This window comes from Callorhinus ursinus, unplaced genomic scaffold (assembly GCF_003265705.2).
Source record: "Callorhinus ursinus isolate GAN/ISIS: 27379988/994484 unplaced genomic scaffold, GSC_fseal_2.0 scaffold43, whole genome shotgun sequence".
Lineage (NCBI taxonomy): Eukaryota > Metazoa > Chordata > Mammalia > Carnivora > Otariidae > Callorhinus > Callorhinus ursinus.
The window spans coordinates 156705-174866 of NW_027397105.1; the positions used below are offsets into that span (position 1 = coordinate 156705).

Consider the following 18162-nt stretch of genomic DNA (forward strand, 5'->3'; position numbering starts at 1 on the left):
GCCGCGGTGTGGAGAGCCTCACCAAGTGTCCTGTATCCTTGTGTCACAGGACTCAACCCCCCCGGCCCCCCGCCACCACACCCTTCCCCATCGACCTGTGCCGTGGTGTGGAGGGCCTCACAACAGTTTCCTCCTCCGTAGGACCATCTTCCGCCCCAGCCCCCTCCCCTCCACATTCGCACTGGGAATGCTCACTGGCCCCCATGACCCCGCCAGAGTCTGGAAGCGCAGGAATGTCACGCCCAGACCCCCATCCGACATCTCCGCTCAACAGTCACCAAGTCGAATTCGCTATGCAGCAGTTCCTCCCCCTGGTAATTCTCGTTCTCTTCATGGCGGCATCTGGCCGTTCCACCCCCTCTTGACCCTGCTTCTCAGAGACCCAGCTGGTAGGAGTATAATTCCACAAACCCTCTGAAGCCTATCCCTGTAGGTCCAAATTCAGTATCCAAGGTCAGCACTACTCGCTACCAGTCTAGGTGACTCCCACCACCCCGGTCTCGACCTCAACGGTGCACCCACTGGGCCAGCTTCCCAGGACCGCTTGTTACTCAGAACCTTTCACGTGGATCTTCTCTTCCCACAGGATAAAGTCCAAAGAACTCAACCAGCATTCCAGACCCTTCTCCAGTGTCACTCTTACTTGCCTTCAAATCGGGTCTCTTGAGGCGCATCTCAGGGTTCTCCCTGTTTTGTTACAAAGGGTATAAGAGAAGGAATGGCTGGTGGACACTGTGAGCTCCATACCACGAGAAATGACCAGTGGGCAAAATGGATGAGGCCGGAGGAGACAGACACAGACAGACACACGTAACGGATGAGGCCGGAGGAGACAGACACAGACAGACACACGTAACGGATGAGGCCGGAAGAGACAGACACAGACAGACACACGTAACGGCCGAAGCAAAGTCAAGGAAGCCACGAGCGCACTCAGGGACATGCTGCTGCTCATCTCGAGAGCAGGTCGTGTACGGGTTTAGGTGCAGAAAGGTTAGCACGTTGAATGGCGGAAAGGATGGTGCTGCCATGTCCCCTGAGCTTCCGAGACACTTCGGTGTGTCTCGTGCACAAGCTTACAGCGTGTACTGCCTTGCCCAGCGCTGTGAAGAGAGTGTGCAACCTTCCGTCCTACGCCTGAGTCTTACTGTGGCTCTGTCACTGGTAAGCCACTTAGTCTCTCAGAGCCTCACCGCTGCTTGCCCTGAAACGAGGGGTCTGGGCATGTCGAGAATGTTCCTTCCAGGTCCACTCTGAGAATTAAAAGAACCAACATCCTCAAAGCTCTGAGCACAAAGGTGCAAAGTAAATGTGACCTTAGAGACAAGCACAGCCTCCCTATATGAAAACAGCAGTGAAAATAACATCACATAGCACCCGACGTCCTAGCCCATTACGTAACAAGCACTTACATGTGCCCTTTCCTTTTCCCTAATCCACACCCGATGAAATCAGTGTGAATCCCATTTTGCAAAGAAGGAAACCGAAGCTCACAAAGGGTCAGTAACTTGCTTAAGATCACACAGGGCAGGGCGAGAAATGGGAAGTCTTACCCCAAAGCCATGCTTTGACCGGAACACTGTGCAGTCTACCTTGTGAGCCTGAGACCTAGACTAAATAAGCACCCACGTAGGAAAGATTCTGTAAACCAAAGTATTATTAAAAATGGAGATTCTATGATGGTAGTTTGTGTGTACAAGCCTGGCACTCTCCAGCAGACCTAGATGTCCACAGCATCCAGGTCAGGACCCGATACTCCACAAATGTTTAGGGATTGGTTGCTGAATGAATCAACCAACCGGTATTTGGGGACAAAACATCCATTTCACCCTGGTTTTCTAACCAAGTACATGTATGATCAGACAAAAACTGAAAAAGAAGCTATTTTTTCCCACACAACCAGCACTGCCTATCTTGCACAGACCCACGCTGCTCCCCTGGCCACCCCGGCACACTTACCCACTTGTTCCTGTGATTGACCTGGGCACCGCTGGTCGCCAGGAAAAGAGCCGCTGCCTCATTCCCGGCTTCAGCCGCCCGCTGCAGTAAGCAATTCCCTGGGGGACAGTGAGCACACTTGTTTCCATCTGCACAACAAGCCCCTCCTCGCCCACCTTCCACAACGGACAAGCCCATATCCCACACCCACATCCACACAGGCCCTCTCTGCATGTGGACGCAGACACCGGATAGGCCTGGGTGGAACAAAGACTTGGTCTGGGAGTCAGGAGACATTCATACTTTCAGAGTCTCTGCCACGGGACGCCGCCCGGGGCCAGAGGTGAGTTCTGTCTCCTGCTGAGGATGGGTTAGAACACGGTTTCTCAGTAGTGGTGCTCCTGCCATTTTAGGCCAGGGGCTCTTTGTTGTGAGGCGTCTGTTCTGTATATGGGATGACAACTAGATGCCAACAGCACTCCCAGCCTTACTGTAACAACTATGTCTAGAGATGTTGCCAAAAGTCCAGGGCAGGGGGACAGTTGTCTGAGAACCTCTGGACCTAGAATGACCATTTCGAAGAGAATGTGAGCTTAAGTTCTACCAGAAAATGCCCTTTACATTTTATCCCTAAGGCCTTAAATATGTTTGTTCTTGGCTTAGAAATGTTTTGCTTAGCACTGTTTTCTAAATAAAAATCTTAGGAAAAAAAAAACATTTATTTTCTTCTTTCCCTCATGGAATGTTTTTAGCCCCGAAGCATCGTTTCCCTTTCTATTAACATCCATTTCCTGGTCGGATAAACCCAGAATCTCATGTGCTGCAGCTATGCTATTTGAAAACTCAAATTAAATACCAGGACTAAAAATAGGTAAAGAAATGGGACATGGCTAAAATCAACAACACAGGAAACAACAGGTGTTGGCGAGGATATGGAGAAAGGGGAAACCTCGTGCACTGCTGGTGGGAATGCAAACTGGTGCAGCCATCTGGAAAATAGCATGGAGGTTCCTCAGAAAGTTAAAAATAGAGCTACCCTAATTGCCCTACTAGGTATTTACCCAAAGAATACAAAAATACAGATACAAAAGGGCACATGCACCCTGATGTTTCTAGAAGCATTATCAACAATAGCCAAACTGCAGAAAGAGTCCAGATGTCCATCAACAGATGGATGGATAAAGAAGATGTGGTGTGTGTGTACACACACACACACACACACACACACACACACACACACACGGTGGAATATTACTCAACCATCAAAAAGAATGAAATCTTGCCATTTGCAATGACATGGATGGACCTGGACTGTATTATGCTAAGCAAAATAAGCCATCAGAAAAAAGAGAAATACGATATGATCTCACTCATGGAATTCAAGAAAGAAAACAGATGAACACAGGGGAAGGGGGAAAAGAAAAGGAGAGATGGAAACAAACCATAAGAGACTCTTAATGACAGAGAAGAAACAGGGTTGCTGCAGGGAGGTGGATGAGGGATGGGCACTAAGGAGAGCACTGGGTGTTGTACGTAACTGATGAATCACTGAATTCTACTCCAGAAACCAGTATTGTGCTGTATGTTAACTACTTTAAAAAAAAAAAAAGAAAGAAAGAAAAGAAATGGGACAAATGCTTTGTTTTCATGCCATTTTTCCTTTTCTCTCAGAGACTGTGATTCCACCCCTAGCTGAGAGCCACCCTAACTTAGAGACCCCTAATGAGGGTCCCATCTTCACTTCCGTAGTCATTCTGGGGCACACAAAACATGAACATGGGCCTCCCCATCAAATAAAGATGACCTTCAACTGCTAAAACATTATGCTGAGGAACATGCATTCCATGTATAAGGACAACTGGAACAAGGAAAAAATAATAATCCTGAACTTGCACTAAAACTCAAAGTATATAAAGTAAAACTGACGGAACTAGCAAGACAATGGATAAATCCATAATCACAATGAAGAATTTTAATACACCTCCCAAAACTGACAAATCAAGCAGTCTAACAGTAAGTTAATGTGTAAGATTTACACAGCATGATGAACACGCTTGATGCATGGACATAAGCAGAGACTAAGCAGGACATAAACAGTAAAGAATGCACATTCTTAACGTCTGCCTTCGGCTCAGGTCATGATCCCAGGGTCCTGGGATCAGGTCCTGCGTCAGGCTCCTTGCTCAGCAGGGAGCCTGCTTCTCCCTCTCCTCCCTGCTCTTGTTCTCTCTCGCTATCTCTGTGTCTCTCTGTCTCAAATAAAATCTTTAACGAAAAAAATTAAAAATTAAAAAAAACTTTCTCACTAAAAAAAACAAAAACGCAGTCTTGTCAGGTACATATCAAGCTTTCATAAAAACTGGATCTGCAGGGCGCCTGGGTGGCTCAGTTGGTTGGGCATCTGCTTCGGCTCAAGTCACGATCCGGGAGTCCAGGGATCGAGTCCCGCGCCAGGCTCCCTGCTCTGCAGGGAGTCTGTGTCTCCCTCTCCCACTGTCCCTCCCCCTGCTCCTTCTCTCTCCCTCAAATAAATAAATTTTTTAAATCTTTAAAATAAGAAAACTGGATCTGCAGGAACCTAACATTCAAGCCCTAAATATCAAAGAACTAGTTTCTTATATAATGTAATGATCATATGATTACATTAGGAAACAGTAAAATTATGGCCAATAACTACTATACCTTTGTAAATTAAGACCAATTTAGTAACAATCTCGTTTCCAGAGGGTTTTCCCGGTCCCCCCTGTGTGGAGTGCCCTGCCTTTAGCTTTCATGTCACCAGAGGGGTAATTTAATTTGATCTTTATTTAAATTATGAACTTCTTTCAGGGAAAGGGCTGTTTAATATCCACCCTTTTTTGGCCCATTCCCCTCACCCACGGCACCCACGCACACTTTACACATAGCAATACGGATTACAATGGGATCCTTCTCCTTAAAACATCCCCATATTTTATTTAGTCAGATCAAGGAAATACCCACATTAAAACAGTGGTTCTCAAAGTGTGGTCGTTGGATTCCTGGGGGATCCTGAGTGTCTTTCAGGGGCCCATGAGGTCAAAACTGTTCCGGTAACAATAACGCTGGATGTTTGCTCGTCCCCCTGTGCTGACTGGCATTGCCAGCAGGTCACACTAAGGCGTGAGCACAAATAAACAAGGGGTCCCGGCATGTACCCGTAGTCACTGCATTACTCTTTACCACCATGCACCAGCCAAAAAAGGGGCAGTTTCTTGATAAAGCAGTAAAAATTACTAAATTTCTTAAATTTCAACGAGTACCTGTCCTTTTAGAACTCTGCGTGACATTTCATTTATAACTGGGAAAATCCAATAAAAGTATATTCATTTAGAAAATAGCTATGACTTTAGCAAAAATCTGATAAGAAAAGCACAAAAAAAATACATACATACATAAAATAAGATACATTTCTGTGTGACAAAGTTAAGTAGCATGCATAAAACCGCATCTGCGGTGTAACGAAGTCCCACAGTGGTCTCCAGGAAAGGCACAGGAGCCACTGTTTAAGCTGCAAGCTAAGCTAGCAGTTTTCTTCATGGAACACAACTTTCTTGAAAGAAGGGCTGATTAACAAACCAGTTATTTAAACAGGAGCATCCGACAGACATTTTCCTGAAAATGAACAATGTGAGCCTATCTCTTTAAGAAAAACAACTGGCAATAATTGTAGTGAATGATAAAATTTGGATCTTGTAAGTGAGTATCAGAATTTTGGAAAACTTTTATCCAAAACTGCAAGTTTGCCAGCTTAACACTGGAAGACTTTTCTGATGAGATCGCTGATGTTATCAGTAAATGTCATTCTAAAATACACAAACGTTTGGAAGATCGTTTCCACTCAGTGAAGACTGTTCCACTCAGTGAACCAGTATGTTTCAAATAATCAAGTCATGATGTTATAAAATCATGTATGGAGAAAAGATCCATTCAAGCACAAATGGACCATGCATTTTCATACACCAGAGTATGAAGAATTCATTGACACACTTTCAGATTCCACATTGCAACTGACTTTAAACTATCATTTGGTCAATTCTGCTTGCTACAGAATCTAAGAAACACATCCACAATTATCTGAGAAGGCTCTAAAATATGCCTCCCTTTTCCAGCTACGTAACTGTGTGAGGGAATGTTTTCTTCACATACTTTAACGAAAACAACTTATCTCAAAAGGTTGAATACAGATGCAGATACAGGAAACCAGTCTCTCTTCCAACTAATTGTGTTTTGAACATTATTCTTCATTAAAAAAATGCTATGTTAAACATATAATGGTTTGGGGGCGCCTGGGTGGCTCAGTCGTTGAGTGTCTGCCTTCGGCTCAGGTCATGATCCCAGGGTCCTGGGATCGAGCCCCACCTCGGGCTCCCTGCTCGGCGGGAAGCCTGCTTCTCCCTCTCCCACTCCCCCTGCTTGTGTTCCCTCTCTCGCTGTGTCTCTCTCTGTCAAATAAATAAATAAAATCTTAAAAAAATAAAATTATTAAAACAAAACATATAATGGTTTATTTTTTATATTAATTAATACATCTTTTAAAAATTTCACAGTTTTAATTTCTAAAATGTTACATATTAAAGCTATAACCCACCGAAAATAAAATACTTGGGGATATAATTTTTAAGAGTGTAAAAGGAGTTCTGAAGGGGCGCCTGGGTGGCTCAGTTGGTTAAGCGACTGCCTTCGGCTCAGGTCATGATCCTGGAGTCCCGGGATCGAGTCCCGCATCGGGCTCCCTGCTCGGCGGGGAGTCTGCTTCTCCCTCTGACCCTCCCCCCTCTCATGTGCTCTCTCTCTCTCTCTCTCATTCTCACTCTCTCAAAATAAATAATAAATAAATCTTAAAAAAAAAAAGGAGTTCTGAAGCTCACTGCACCAAATAAATGGAAGTGTTTCTGCTTAACAGACTTCAGAGTCTGGTTGAACTTCTTCAAGCATAAGATTAAAAAAATAACTCAGGCTTTTACTACAGTGAAAAGCACAGACTGATTCCCCTAATACTATGCCATTCAGTTTCTAACTTTCTGGTACAAGTGCTGAGGTGATGTTTCATGGCCCCCCGGACCTGAGCCCCCGCTTGGGGGGGGTCCATGTGTTACCTGTGACAGTGTCCGGTGCGTTGGTGTTGCTGCCCCGCTGGATGAGTCTGGCTGCAAAGCTGTTCTCATCAAATGAGGTCCCATTCACCACCGGGAGGTCTTCGAAGGGGTTCACCGAGTGGTCCGGAGACACGGTGACGTACTGCACCGCGAGCCACAGAGCTGTGCTGCCCCTGTGGTCTTTCAGTTCCAGATCCAGCCTGAAGTAAGGAAGCGAACAGCACATACAACCCTCTGCCAACAGCCCCATCTTCTCTTCATACACATTTGAATGACAACTCCTCACTGACTTTCACTTACTAACATTTACAACACCAAAAGACACTGTAAGAGAACTATGTTGCACTCATCACCCCACCCTCCCAGCTGCTTTTCCAGCGCTCCGCGTGTGTACCGTTTGCACTGCAGCAACTGGCTGAACACACGTTCATTCCTGGCCACGATGCTCGTGTGCAAGGGAGTCCTGTGGACGAGAGAGAAGAGGGGTCAACCCAGAACCGGCGCGGTCAGGATGACCCACAAGAACCCCACGTTTCTGCAACAGTGTCACTTTGTGCCCCAGCAAACAGCTTTCCAAAATCATGACCAAGTATCAAAGAATGAAAATGGAGCTGCTTCTACGTCACCATTTAGTCAGTGGCCAAAAGGACAAGAACCAACAAAAGGAAGAGAGACACAGAACACTCTCCAGTTAAATGCTGACGCGCCCTATTACCCATGTTCTTGACCAGCAGTTTCTACACATGTACGCCTATTTTCCCCACCTATCCTCCACAATTCTGAAAACAAATGTTTTTCTTCCTGTAACTCTGGGTTATGCTTGAACACAGCGTGGTACAGGTAGGGACTGATGGGAGTGGCTTCTGACTGCCCTTCAGTGCGTTTACTCAGCCCTCACGTGCCCTGAAGGACAACCTCCCCACCCTCCGCAGGCACCCTTCTGAGGCACACGCCACCAGTGGCTGCTGCAGTCGGACAAAGTCAAATTAAAGATTCAACAGAAGACAAAAAGGATGCAATTATTTCTGGAAATAAAGTAGTTATCACACGATAATGAGAGTTCAGAGAGACCCATTTGACTTAATTGTGGAATCCTTCCACACACGTCTATTTTCTTATTCTGACAGCTGCACAGAACTCGGTTCTTATTTTGTGAGAGGCTTTTCTAAGGTATAAAATACTGCGCTGTGACTACAGAAAGTGGGTCCCACTTGTTGGAGGTCCCCTTCTGTGCCTCCCATACTGCCGCCCCAAAGATACGCAGCCCTTCCGTAGACTCTAAACCACAAGGGATCCTCAACAAGGTACTTCTGGGAAGAGGCAAAGGAACACAACTGCCGTCAGAGGTGTTATGGAGGAAGACATGCGCTCTGCGGAGAGCCAACCGAAGCCAGAGTAGTCCTACCTAGTGAGAACTGGGTTTAACACAGAGAACTTCCCAACAATCAGACCACCTTGAGATGGAGTGCGCCCCTTCTTCACAGTACCCCACCAGCTCTGACAAAGATGCTGGGACAAAGTTCCTTTGGAGCAACTGGACCAGTGACCACTTGAACAAGACAGAACCTGTTTACAAATCCATGGACCTCAGCTCCCAGCAGGGAAATGATTTCCCCAAGTGCCCCTGAGCTTAGTCGTGCCTCTCATCTGTCTAACAAACCAGTGTCTGTGACTTCAATGAAGATCATACTGAATAACAAGTCCCTGTCTGCTAGTTGTGTGCCACCATAAAATACCATTCTGGAAAGAGCACTAAGAGCAGACTGTCTGACCCCACTTACCTGCCCTTGCTGTCCTGCATGTTGGGGTTGGCACCAGCCTGCAAAAGGGCCTCTGCGATCTGGGCCATCTCAGACATCACATCTGCTGAGTGTTTCTTCGCACTGTACAAAGCCACAAGGTGCAACGGTGTCTCCTGGGCACCCAACGTAGCAGCATTGACAAGGGCCCCATTCTTAATGAGGAAGGTGGCAGCAAAGAGATCTCCTTGAAAAGAAACAAAAATGGTCACCCATGACAACACCAGGGCAAGCTATTGGCCAATTGCTTCCTCGGAAACTCAGTAAGTGCAGACAAAATAGAGGGACGACCGGGCATGTCTTGGCAGAAGAACCTCTGGGACACCTCTAAGTGGAAACTCATCATCAAGATCACGAAGTCCATACTTGAATTCCAAAGGCTTCATTCAATTTCTGATTACCTGTTGTCATCTGTCCTGCCCCCTCACCTCAACATCACTATTTAAGTACAGCAGGCTTCTACACTTAATGGCCTCTCCTACTCATCAGCTCTCAAAGAGGGTTTCAAGATTCCTCCCCAACACAGTTGATGCCCCTCTCTCATTTCCTGACCACAGTCTGCTCCTGAGCAACTCTTACCGCCAATCTGCTATACTTACATACAGGTTCCTGCTCAAAGTATGACCCTGTCTGATTTATTGTGATTAAGTGTTCTCAATCTATTACATACAAACATTAACAGTCTCAACAAGAAGTTTTCAACTGAATATTTGAACCAAGCATCTGTACACATTATTCTTTACAAAAACTCCACATGGTAAATTAAGTGGTTGTCAAAACAAAGCTTCCTCCTAAGTCCCCTCCACTGCCGTAACTCTTGGAGCATTTATACAGGTACAAGAGTCTGTCTGGGACTACTTAAAAATACCAAATTAATTCTGAATAACTTACATAAAATCCAGTAAGTTCGACAGCTCAAACTGCTGTCTTTGACTATTCACAGTGCTCTGTATGAGGAAACACAGAACCGACCTTGACATCCTGACAAAAGGCCAAGAATTAAGTTTACATAAAGATACTAAAGGTGTACAGTTCTGTAAAAACATGGCTAAATTCAGAACCAAGCAATCTGACAATTTCATCTCAAAAATACTTGTGGCCAAGCAGTTAAAGTGTGCTTGTCAAGTTAACCTGGAGGATGATAGGGATTGAGCAAATAAATTTGCTGTAAGATTACTTAAAATTCAATCTTCCTTGGATTTAATTCCATGTACAACTTAAAGTACACAAAAACACTCACTATACATAAAAAAAAGTATTGGGCTCCCAGCTTAGAGGAGAGTCTGCCTCTCCTTCTACCCCTCCCCACCCTCCCCGCTTGTGCTTTCTCTCTAATAAATAAAACCTTAAAAAAAAAAAAAAGAAAAGAAGGCAAGAATAGCAATGCATCATAAGATAATGAACTACTAACAAAGCAATCACCCAGTTACAAATGCACGATGCTTGCTTTGAGGCATTCTGTCTAGCTGGAGGGGAAGCAATGGTTTCTTCTGGGCACCTCCAAGTAGCACCGATGAGCTCACTGCAGGGAAGTCTTCAGAGCAAACCTCCTTCCCCTCCCAGGCCAGGTGTAACTCTGGCGGGTGGGACACAGCACTTCCCTAAGTAGGTCCCAAAGGTACACCTGAGATTCAGAGCTACTTTCTGTAGATTCTGTCTCCACTTCACCAAGGTCTACAGGATCAATTTCTTGCAAACCACACCCTTCTTCAGCTGGAAGATCCCCCAAAGGCAGAGCCACTGCTGCTCAGTGGACTTCCTACGTCTCATGCGTGTGTGCAGTCTTGGGATGGGCCAGGTTGTCGAAGGTGCCGCAGAACTTCTTTGCTATATAGATCATAGAAAATGGTATTCTTTCCACAGCTGATCTGTTTTTGTCTTTGCATCCAGACATGTTCATCTATTCCTAATTGTTAGTGCCATGTATAGATGTATGCTCCTTTGAATCCCAACCTCCAAATGATGATTTTCTCCTTTCAAAGTCACTTATGAGAAGTTTTCTTTTATATCTTGCAATATCATTCATCTTTAATTATACTTCTGCAGCCTCAACATCTAGAGTAGGGCTTAGGATTTTCAGGAGTGGCAAAGTTCTCAAGTCTGTTATCTGTATTCCTATGCTCATTTTTTTTTTTAAAGATTCTATTTATCTATTTTAGAGAGAGAGAGAGAGCGCGCACGCGCGAGCAGGGGAAGGGGCTCTCAAGAAGGAGAGGGAGAGAGAATCCTCAAGTAGACTCCCCACTGAGCACAGAGCCTAACACGGGGCTCTGTACTTTCTTCCAAGGGGCCATCTTGCCAGAGAATGTCAGCTCTGGCATGGAGGTGCTCAGGCTGCCACAGCCCACTTAGATGCTGACTGATCCATTTCTGATTTTTCTTTGTACCTGCCACTGTCTTATATAAAACAGGTACCAGGGAGATGTTTGGGAAGAAAACAGATTGGTCAAGGCTATGAGATCCTACTTCAACAGACTAGCTTTGATTCCAATCAATTATGACTTTAGGCAACTTCAGATTTCTCTAACCAGCCCCTTCTTTAGCCCCGGGTTTTTTCCTGGGGCCTGGGGGAAAGTGCAATCTTTACCAACATCACAAGCAAAGGACCAAAAATCAGATTTCTTTACAACAAGATATTGGTAGAGCTCTGAAAGAAACAGGTAATATGCACAATGGGGGCTAGGCTGGGTCGGGGCTTTGTTATTCATATACATATACACGGTGAGGTAGGAACAACAGAGATTCGGCCTAAAAGAGAATAAGCACAAACATTCGCAACAGAATACAACATCCCAGAGAAAGCAACTTACACTCTGGAAGTGAAAAGAAAATTCAGGATTGTTGGGATAAAGGGCCTTAAAATGAAAAGACTGATGTACACAATGGTGGGGGAGAGGTGGGGTATAGTTTCACACCTTTAAGCTCAGCACATATTCCAACTAAGAGAGAAACACAGTAAAGCTAAAACAAGACGGCTTGATGAAAACCTTAAAATACACCGCACCTAGAGAAGATGAACCAGGCACGACTGCCCACAGACACAAGTTACAGGACAACTGACCGACGGCTGGACTGGGATGGAAGAGGGACAGTAAAAAAAAGACTTTCTATCTTAAGCCCTCTGGAAAGAGTTACAGCTTTTAGATTAGATTTACTTGGATTAGTAAAAGCCGAAGATTTTTTCTTTACTTATACATATATATGCACATAAATACATGCACCCCACACAAAAAGTTATTTAGGAATTACGGGAAATTGAAAATTGGGGACATGTTAACATTAAAAGAAAGCCTATGGGTACGCAATCTAGAGGGAAAAGACAATGGACATCAAAGAGCAGAACAAAGGGAGAGAATGGAAAACACCAAAAGCACCATTTATAAAGTTTCTGTCAGTAATAAAACTTCTAACACATCTTAGATTTCCATCAAAAACGATTACAATAAAAACCATTTCTTGCTTAAAAGTCAGTTACTCCATGCCACCTCATTCGGCGGCACTACCAGGTAAATGAGGCATCACGGTAATGACTTGTCCACATCAACATATCCCTAACAACAACAACATCAAACCTAAACTCTACACGTGACTTTTCCTTGAGTGCAGCTTCTGGAGCAGGGCTGTGTTCAGGGAACCCAGTGACGTGCACCATGAACACAGCCAGCCCCGTGCTGCCCCAGGTGGTGGCACCGTCTATGAACAGACTACAAGCAGGGAGCAGAACTACTGCAGTGATTATGACAAGGCCAATGCTGATCACCAGGTATTTGTAAACAGCAAGGAGTCACCTTCTTGCCCAGACCTCTGGCCACTTGTCTGCCTCCTGTGGAGTCATCCACAGACGCTAGCTGCCCATGTCATTCTTCACGGAACTGACTGGTACAGATTCTAATGGGAGCCCAGAACCAGGCCCACATCTCACATAAGAAAGATCTTTGCTCAAATTACAACGAACTTCAAGTAAGTTCGACAGTTAAAATTAAGTACATGACTCAATTTAATCACTTGGGAAGGTCCACAGACTGACGGCTCAAGCTGAAGAAGAGTGAAAGAACCCCTATGGGAACTGGAGCTGGTGGTGGCACGGTGGCAGGGGCTGCCCTACCACCTGGCAGTCACCGTGCTGTGTGTGCTGCGAACACTGGGAAGCAGTAAGGACTCAGGACTCCCGCTCTGCACAAGAGGAAAAGGAGACCCAGTGGTGACTAAGTGACGGGACCAAGGCCCCTGAGTAGGTGCCTGAGCCAGGATTCCAACCCCGGCACACCCTAGCTCCACTGCCAGTGCTCAGTCCCCCACACCGCGCCCCCCTCTCCAGAGCTGGCAGCCATCAAGACGATGGTACCCGGCACTGGTATGCACAGGCTCGCAGGCAATGGATCAATTCAGAGTAGAAGATTAAAGCGCCTGAAAGTAAGCATCAAAGATGCATCGCCAATTCTTGGCAACTCTCGTAACTAAGCAATCACCAAAATATTTAATGACTCGTCAAAGATGCTGTTCCATCACACATAAGAACTTAACTCCCTAAGAGGAAAGAAATAGAACTCTGAGACTTTTTTTTTTAAGTAACAAGTGCATTTGTTTCCAAAACAAACATTTCAGACACCACACAGTATGGGAAAAATAATTCCCCATGTGGTGGGAACCTTCCCCACTACACACACGCACACCCAGCGCGCTAAGTACCCAACGGCTCTGCACAGTGCAGAGTGAAGCCTGGGAAATGCATCTGCTCTCGACACTGACATACTCCAAGGAGTTCCTTCCCGACGATGAGCAACATTTTCCTCTCCACCAGCCAGCAAGCTTAACACTCTAACACATGGCTTTGAGGGTTATTTATATTAAAACCTTTGCCCAAAAAGAGCAAACCCACGGCTGCAACAGGACCATATTTGAAGTAACAACATTCCACCAACTAAGAGCAACTCGTGAATTTTAATAGGATATATATATAAATAATGACAGTACAGGAATGATAGTATAACAGCACAATAATAGCATAATAGAGCATAATAATGATGGTTGCATGACTGGAAGGGTGAATGCACAGGACTCAGACATGTGGAAATCAGTACATTCTGTCTTTGTTGTCCGCGTGTAAACAAAGTGGCCTTGGCCAAGTACTTCAGCCGGGTCATCTACAAAATGAAGATTTTGGCAGCTGTGAAAGCTGTCACCACATGATGGAAGTCTGCCTCTGGACAGCTTCTCACTCTGTCGGATACAACTACTGCGAAGGAGAGGTGAGCAGGATCCATCTGGGACTCAAGAATTAATAAGGCCACGGGAAACATGACACAAAAAAAACTAGTATTTTTTTCCCTTGAAAAGTTAATTAAGATTAAAATGTTCTGATCTTAATTCTATCACTTCCATATTTTTCCCACTATGAATAACATACTCAAAATATAGCTACAATCTCAAATAACCTTCCTAGAACAAAATGAAACTTCATCACTCTGCCATGACAGAAGTCTAACCTGTACAAGTGAAAATTCTGAATCCAAGAGTTTTTTTAAATGTGCATGGTTTTGATCCTTTCCCTCTTTCATAATCCCCGATACAAGTAAAGTCCTCCTGGCACAAGTCCTCGAGAAAGTGACGCATGTCAACGGCTTACCAGTCCAAGGTCCTCCTGGAGGTACCCTCTCCCTGGTCCTTCCTCTGTGGGCACTGCTGAACCCACAAGAGCCTAAGAAACAGGGCACAGGCCCTGGCTCCTCCTCCCTCCGATCACAGATCCTACATCACGTGCAGACTGAAAAAGCTTTTCACAATGTGTGCAACAAGGTCAGAGAATCTTCAAAACTTACCTGGATTAAAGTAAAATTGCTCGCAGAGAGAAACACAAAGTAGAATACTTCTCCCTACCTCTTTGGATTCCTTTATGTAACAAGCTCCAGCCATTCTTGTCAACCATGTCCACGTCAGCCTTGTGGCTAACCAGAGTGGTGGCAATACTCTCCAGTCGTCGTGACAGGGCTAGATCTAAAGCAAGGTCTCCATTATGATCCACTTCATTCAGCTTCCCAGGGAGCTGCACAGATAAATTTGTAAATTAGTAACCAGCCAGTAGAGAATACAACTGATTTTAATCTCTCCCAGTTGGACTTTAACATATCATCTTTTTATATAAATACCAAATTTTAGTGCTATAACACTATATAGTCTCCAAATCCCAATGAATTCACAAACTTCTCTCGGGCCTCCTCAAGGCACCTGCCTCCCAGGGAACAAAGAATTAATGGGGATCGCAGAGCAGACACAGACACCATGGAGGACGATACCGGACCAAGAGGGAGATGCAGACAGTGCTGTAGGAGCACAAAGGCCAAGGCTGAGGGTCAGAGCCTGACGGGAAGAGGCTCACTTTTTCATAAAAGACTGTGGCTTCACATCGAATTCCCCGCACAGCGTGATGTCTCCCTGGAAGCTGGATGCCCAGGATAAAGCACACTATGCTCCCACCTGTCAAGAGCAACTGCGTTTCTTCACAGGGCAGTGAAGTCAGCAGAGTAACAGCCCCTAAAGGTATCTATGTCCTAGCCCCCAGAACCTGTGCCACCAACCCCAACCAAAGGGACTTTGCAGATGTCATTAAGGTTAAGGACCTTGAGGGAAGGCATCCTGGATTAACCAGGAGGGACCCATCTAACCAAATGTGTCCTTAGAAGGGAAAGAGGGAGGCAGAAGAGCAGGTCAGGGAGGTGTGACACAAGCACTTGATGCACCGTCCCTGGCTCAGGAGGAGGAATGTGGTGGCCTCCAGAGGCCAAGAAGAGCTCCCAGCCGAGAACCAGCAAGAAAACGGGGATGCTGGTCCTATAACCACAAGGAAGTAAATTCTGCCAGTACCCCAAACGATCAGGAAATGGATTCTCTCCTACAGTCTCCAGAGAGGAAGACAGCCTGCCAACACCTGAACTACAGATGGGTGAGGCCTGCACTAGACTTCCCACCGACAACACCGTAAGATAATACATCTGTGTTGTTGTTAGCCACTAGGTTTGTGACAATTCCTTACAACAGCAAAAGAAAACTAAAGTACGTTTTGGTACCTGGAAGTCGGGTACTGCTCCAACATGATCTACACACGCTGGAAGCGGCTTTGGGAATGGGCAGAGGCCGGAAGGGTTTTGAGGAGCGTAAGAGGAAAAGCTCAGACGGCCCTGAACGAAGCACGCGTAGATGCGCGTACATCAGAGACCGTGCTGGTGATGGCTCAGAGGGAGTGAGGGGCATTTTAGAAAAAAACAAGCAATGTATGCTTTTGGGAAAAAGCAGCGACAGTACCTGTGAGTCCATCTCAATTAGATAGAGGAAGACCACATCCTCTCTCTCTACTTTGATCGCCTTGTGTAACGGGTACTCGGTCTTGGATTTGATCATTTTGTACAACAGCTGGGCACTCATGCTACTGAAGTCTTCCTTCCGCAGGTCGTCCTGAGGACCGAAGGACAGTGAAAAGCAGAGCCGACCCAACACACCAACAGTAACAACAACAGACACTCACGAAGAAGCCCTCAGAATGTGTCTGGCCCTACTTTAAAGGGCTTGGCATTCCCCATCTCTAGTTCGCACACGAAGAAGGTAAAGTACAAAGGGGCTCAGTAACTCCTGCCCGGGTTCACACAGGGAGTAAAAGGCTGAGCCAGGAACGGAGTAAAAGGCTGAGCCAGGAACCAGAGCCGGAACCGTCCACCACAACCCCACTGTGCCTTTCAGACGTGGGACAGCAACACTGACACCCACCCAGGACACCACAAGAAGCCCTCCAGGGGGTGGGGAAATAGGGTCCTTACCCCCTACAAAGATGGCAGCTGCGGAGTTAATCGCAATTTCCAGAGGTGAGTCCCCCCCCCAGTCACAGGTGGTCTCCACTACTGCAAATCTAAATTTCTATCTTAGCAGAAAGAATGCCACTCCTGTTTCAATTCTTTACAATCCAATTATTTTAGACACCTTTTCACACAATGTTGTTAAGTACAAAACAATTTGCAGGAACTAGCTTATAAAACATAGCACTAGACATGATTTTTTAAAAAATGCAAAGACAACAAAGAAATGCAAAAACTGTTCTTTATGACGAACACTTCCGAAGAAGAGCAAATCGAAACTTAAAGATGCTGCTCTCCAGGTGCTGGAGAGCACAGAGATGCCCCCAGGCCTGCGGGCAGCTTCTGCAGACAGAGGGAGCAGGCAGATGTCCCTTTGTTCCAAGCCTGTTTCTTAACCTGAACTAACTTCTGCCTCTCTACTCTCAAATCAGAATGAGACTTTTAGAGCCCAGAAGAATCTCACATGGCATCTAACCGAGTAGGAGCCAGAGAGGTAACTTTCCACAGAAGCAGGCCCGAGCCCAGGTCTCCGGCTTGCTGTGAGGGTGCTCTGTGCACACCCCTCAATCTCTCACTCACCCAATGACTGGCAATAATTTCTGCACAATAGTTCATCAGCGTGCTGGCACTCAGCTCCTCCGCGGTCTGATAGAAGCGAATACAGTTCCTGACGTTCACCAGAGACATAACACTCTTCTCACATCTGCAAGAGAATATTAATGATGAATAGCATCATTAGGACAAACAGATTCATAAACAAACAAATCAAAGCTGTGACTGGTATACTGGCAGTACTATGTCCAATAACACTAACGTCCAAGATAAGCAGAGGAGTTAGGAATGATTGACAGCTGAGCTACCACATTTTAAAAGTACAAGAATTGCATTATACCACATTGACCATTCTGGTCAGAATCAAAATAACCTCTAAATAAACATGATAAGCATAACCCCCCCAACTGACTTATAAGTAATTCAATGAAACTCACTAATCATACACAGGCACCTGCAAATTCAAAGACATAATAGGTAAATTCACTCCTTTCATATATAACTGTACAGGACATGTGTGCAGTTCCCAGGAGCACAGCTCTGTTATGCTACCAGTGAGGCTTCAAATTAGCTTCAAACAGGAGGCTCTATGTATGCCTCAATAAATCAACATCTCCGAAAAGTTCTCCCAAAAGTGAACTGTATGGTATGTGAATTAATTTTAAAGCTGACATTTAAAAGCCCACTAGAAAATGGAGAGACAACTGAGTTTCACCCATTATACCCACAGATTACACACAGTGAACCCACAGTATACACACAGTACACCCAGAGTACACCTGCAGTATATACACAGTACACACAGAGTACACAGAGTACACCCAGTGAACCCACAGTATACACCCAGTGCACTTGGAACAAAGGGACACAGTATACACACAGTACACCACAGTATACACACAGTACACTCAC

At 45.5% G+C, this 18162-nt stretch overlaps 1 protein-coding gene across 1 annotated transcript in view; it reads right to left on the reverse strand.

The window, feature by feature from the left end:
- Positions 1–18162, reverse strand: part of ANKFY1 (ankyrin repeat and FYVE domain containing 1) — a 68993-nt gene that overhangs the window by 20234 nt on the left and 30597 nt on the right. The window contains exons 6-12 of the mRNA XM_073881488.1: positions 17278–17401; positions 16154–16303; positions 14732–14897; positions 8837–9041; positions 7450–7518; positions 7056–7255; positions 1960–2057 (exon numbers count right to left, since the gene is read on the reverse strand). Of these exons, the coding sequence (XP_073737589.1) occupies positions 1960–2057; positions 7056–7255; positions 7450–7518; positions 8837–9041; positions 14732–14897; positions 16154–16303; positions 17278–17401 (1012 nt within the window). The remainder of the gene's footprint in view (positions 1–1959; positions 2058–7055; positions 7256–7449; positions 7519–8836; positions 9042–14731; positions 14898–16153; positions 16304–17277; positions 17402–18162) is intronic.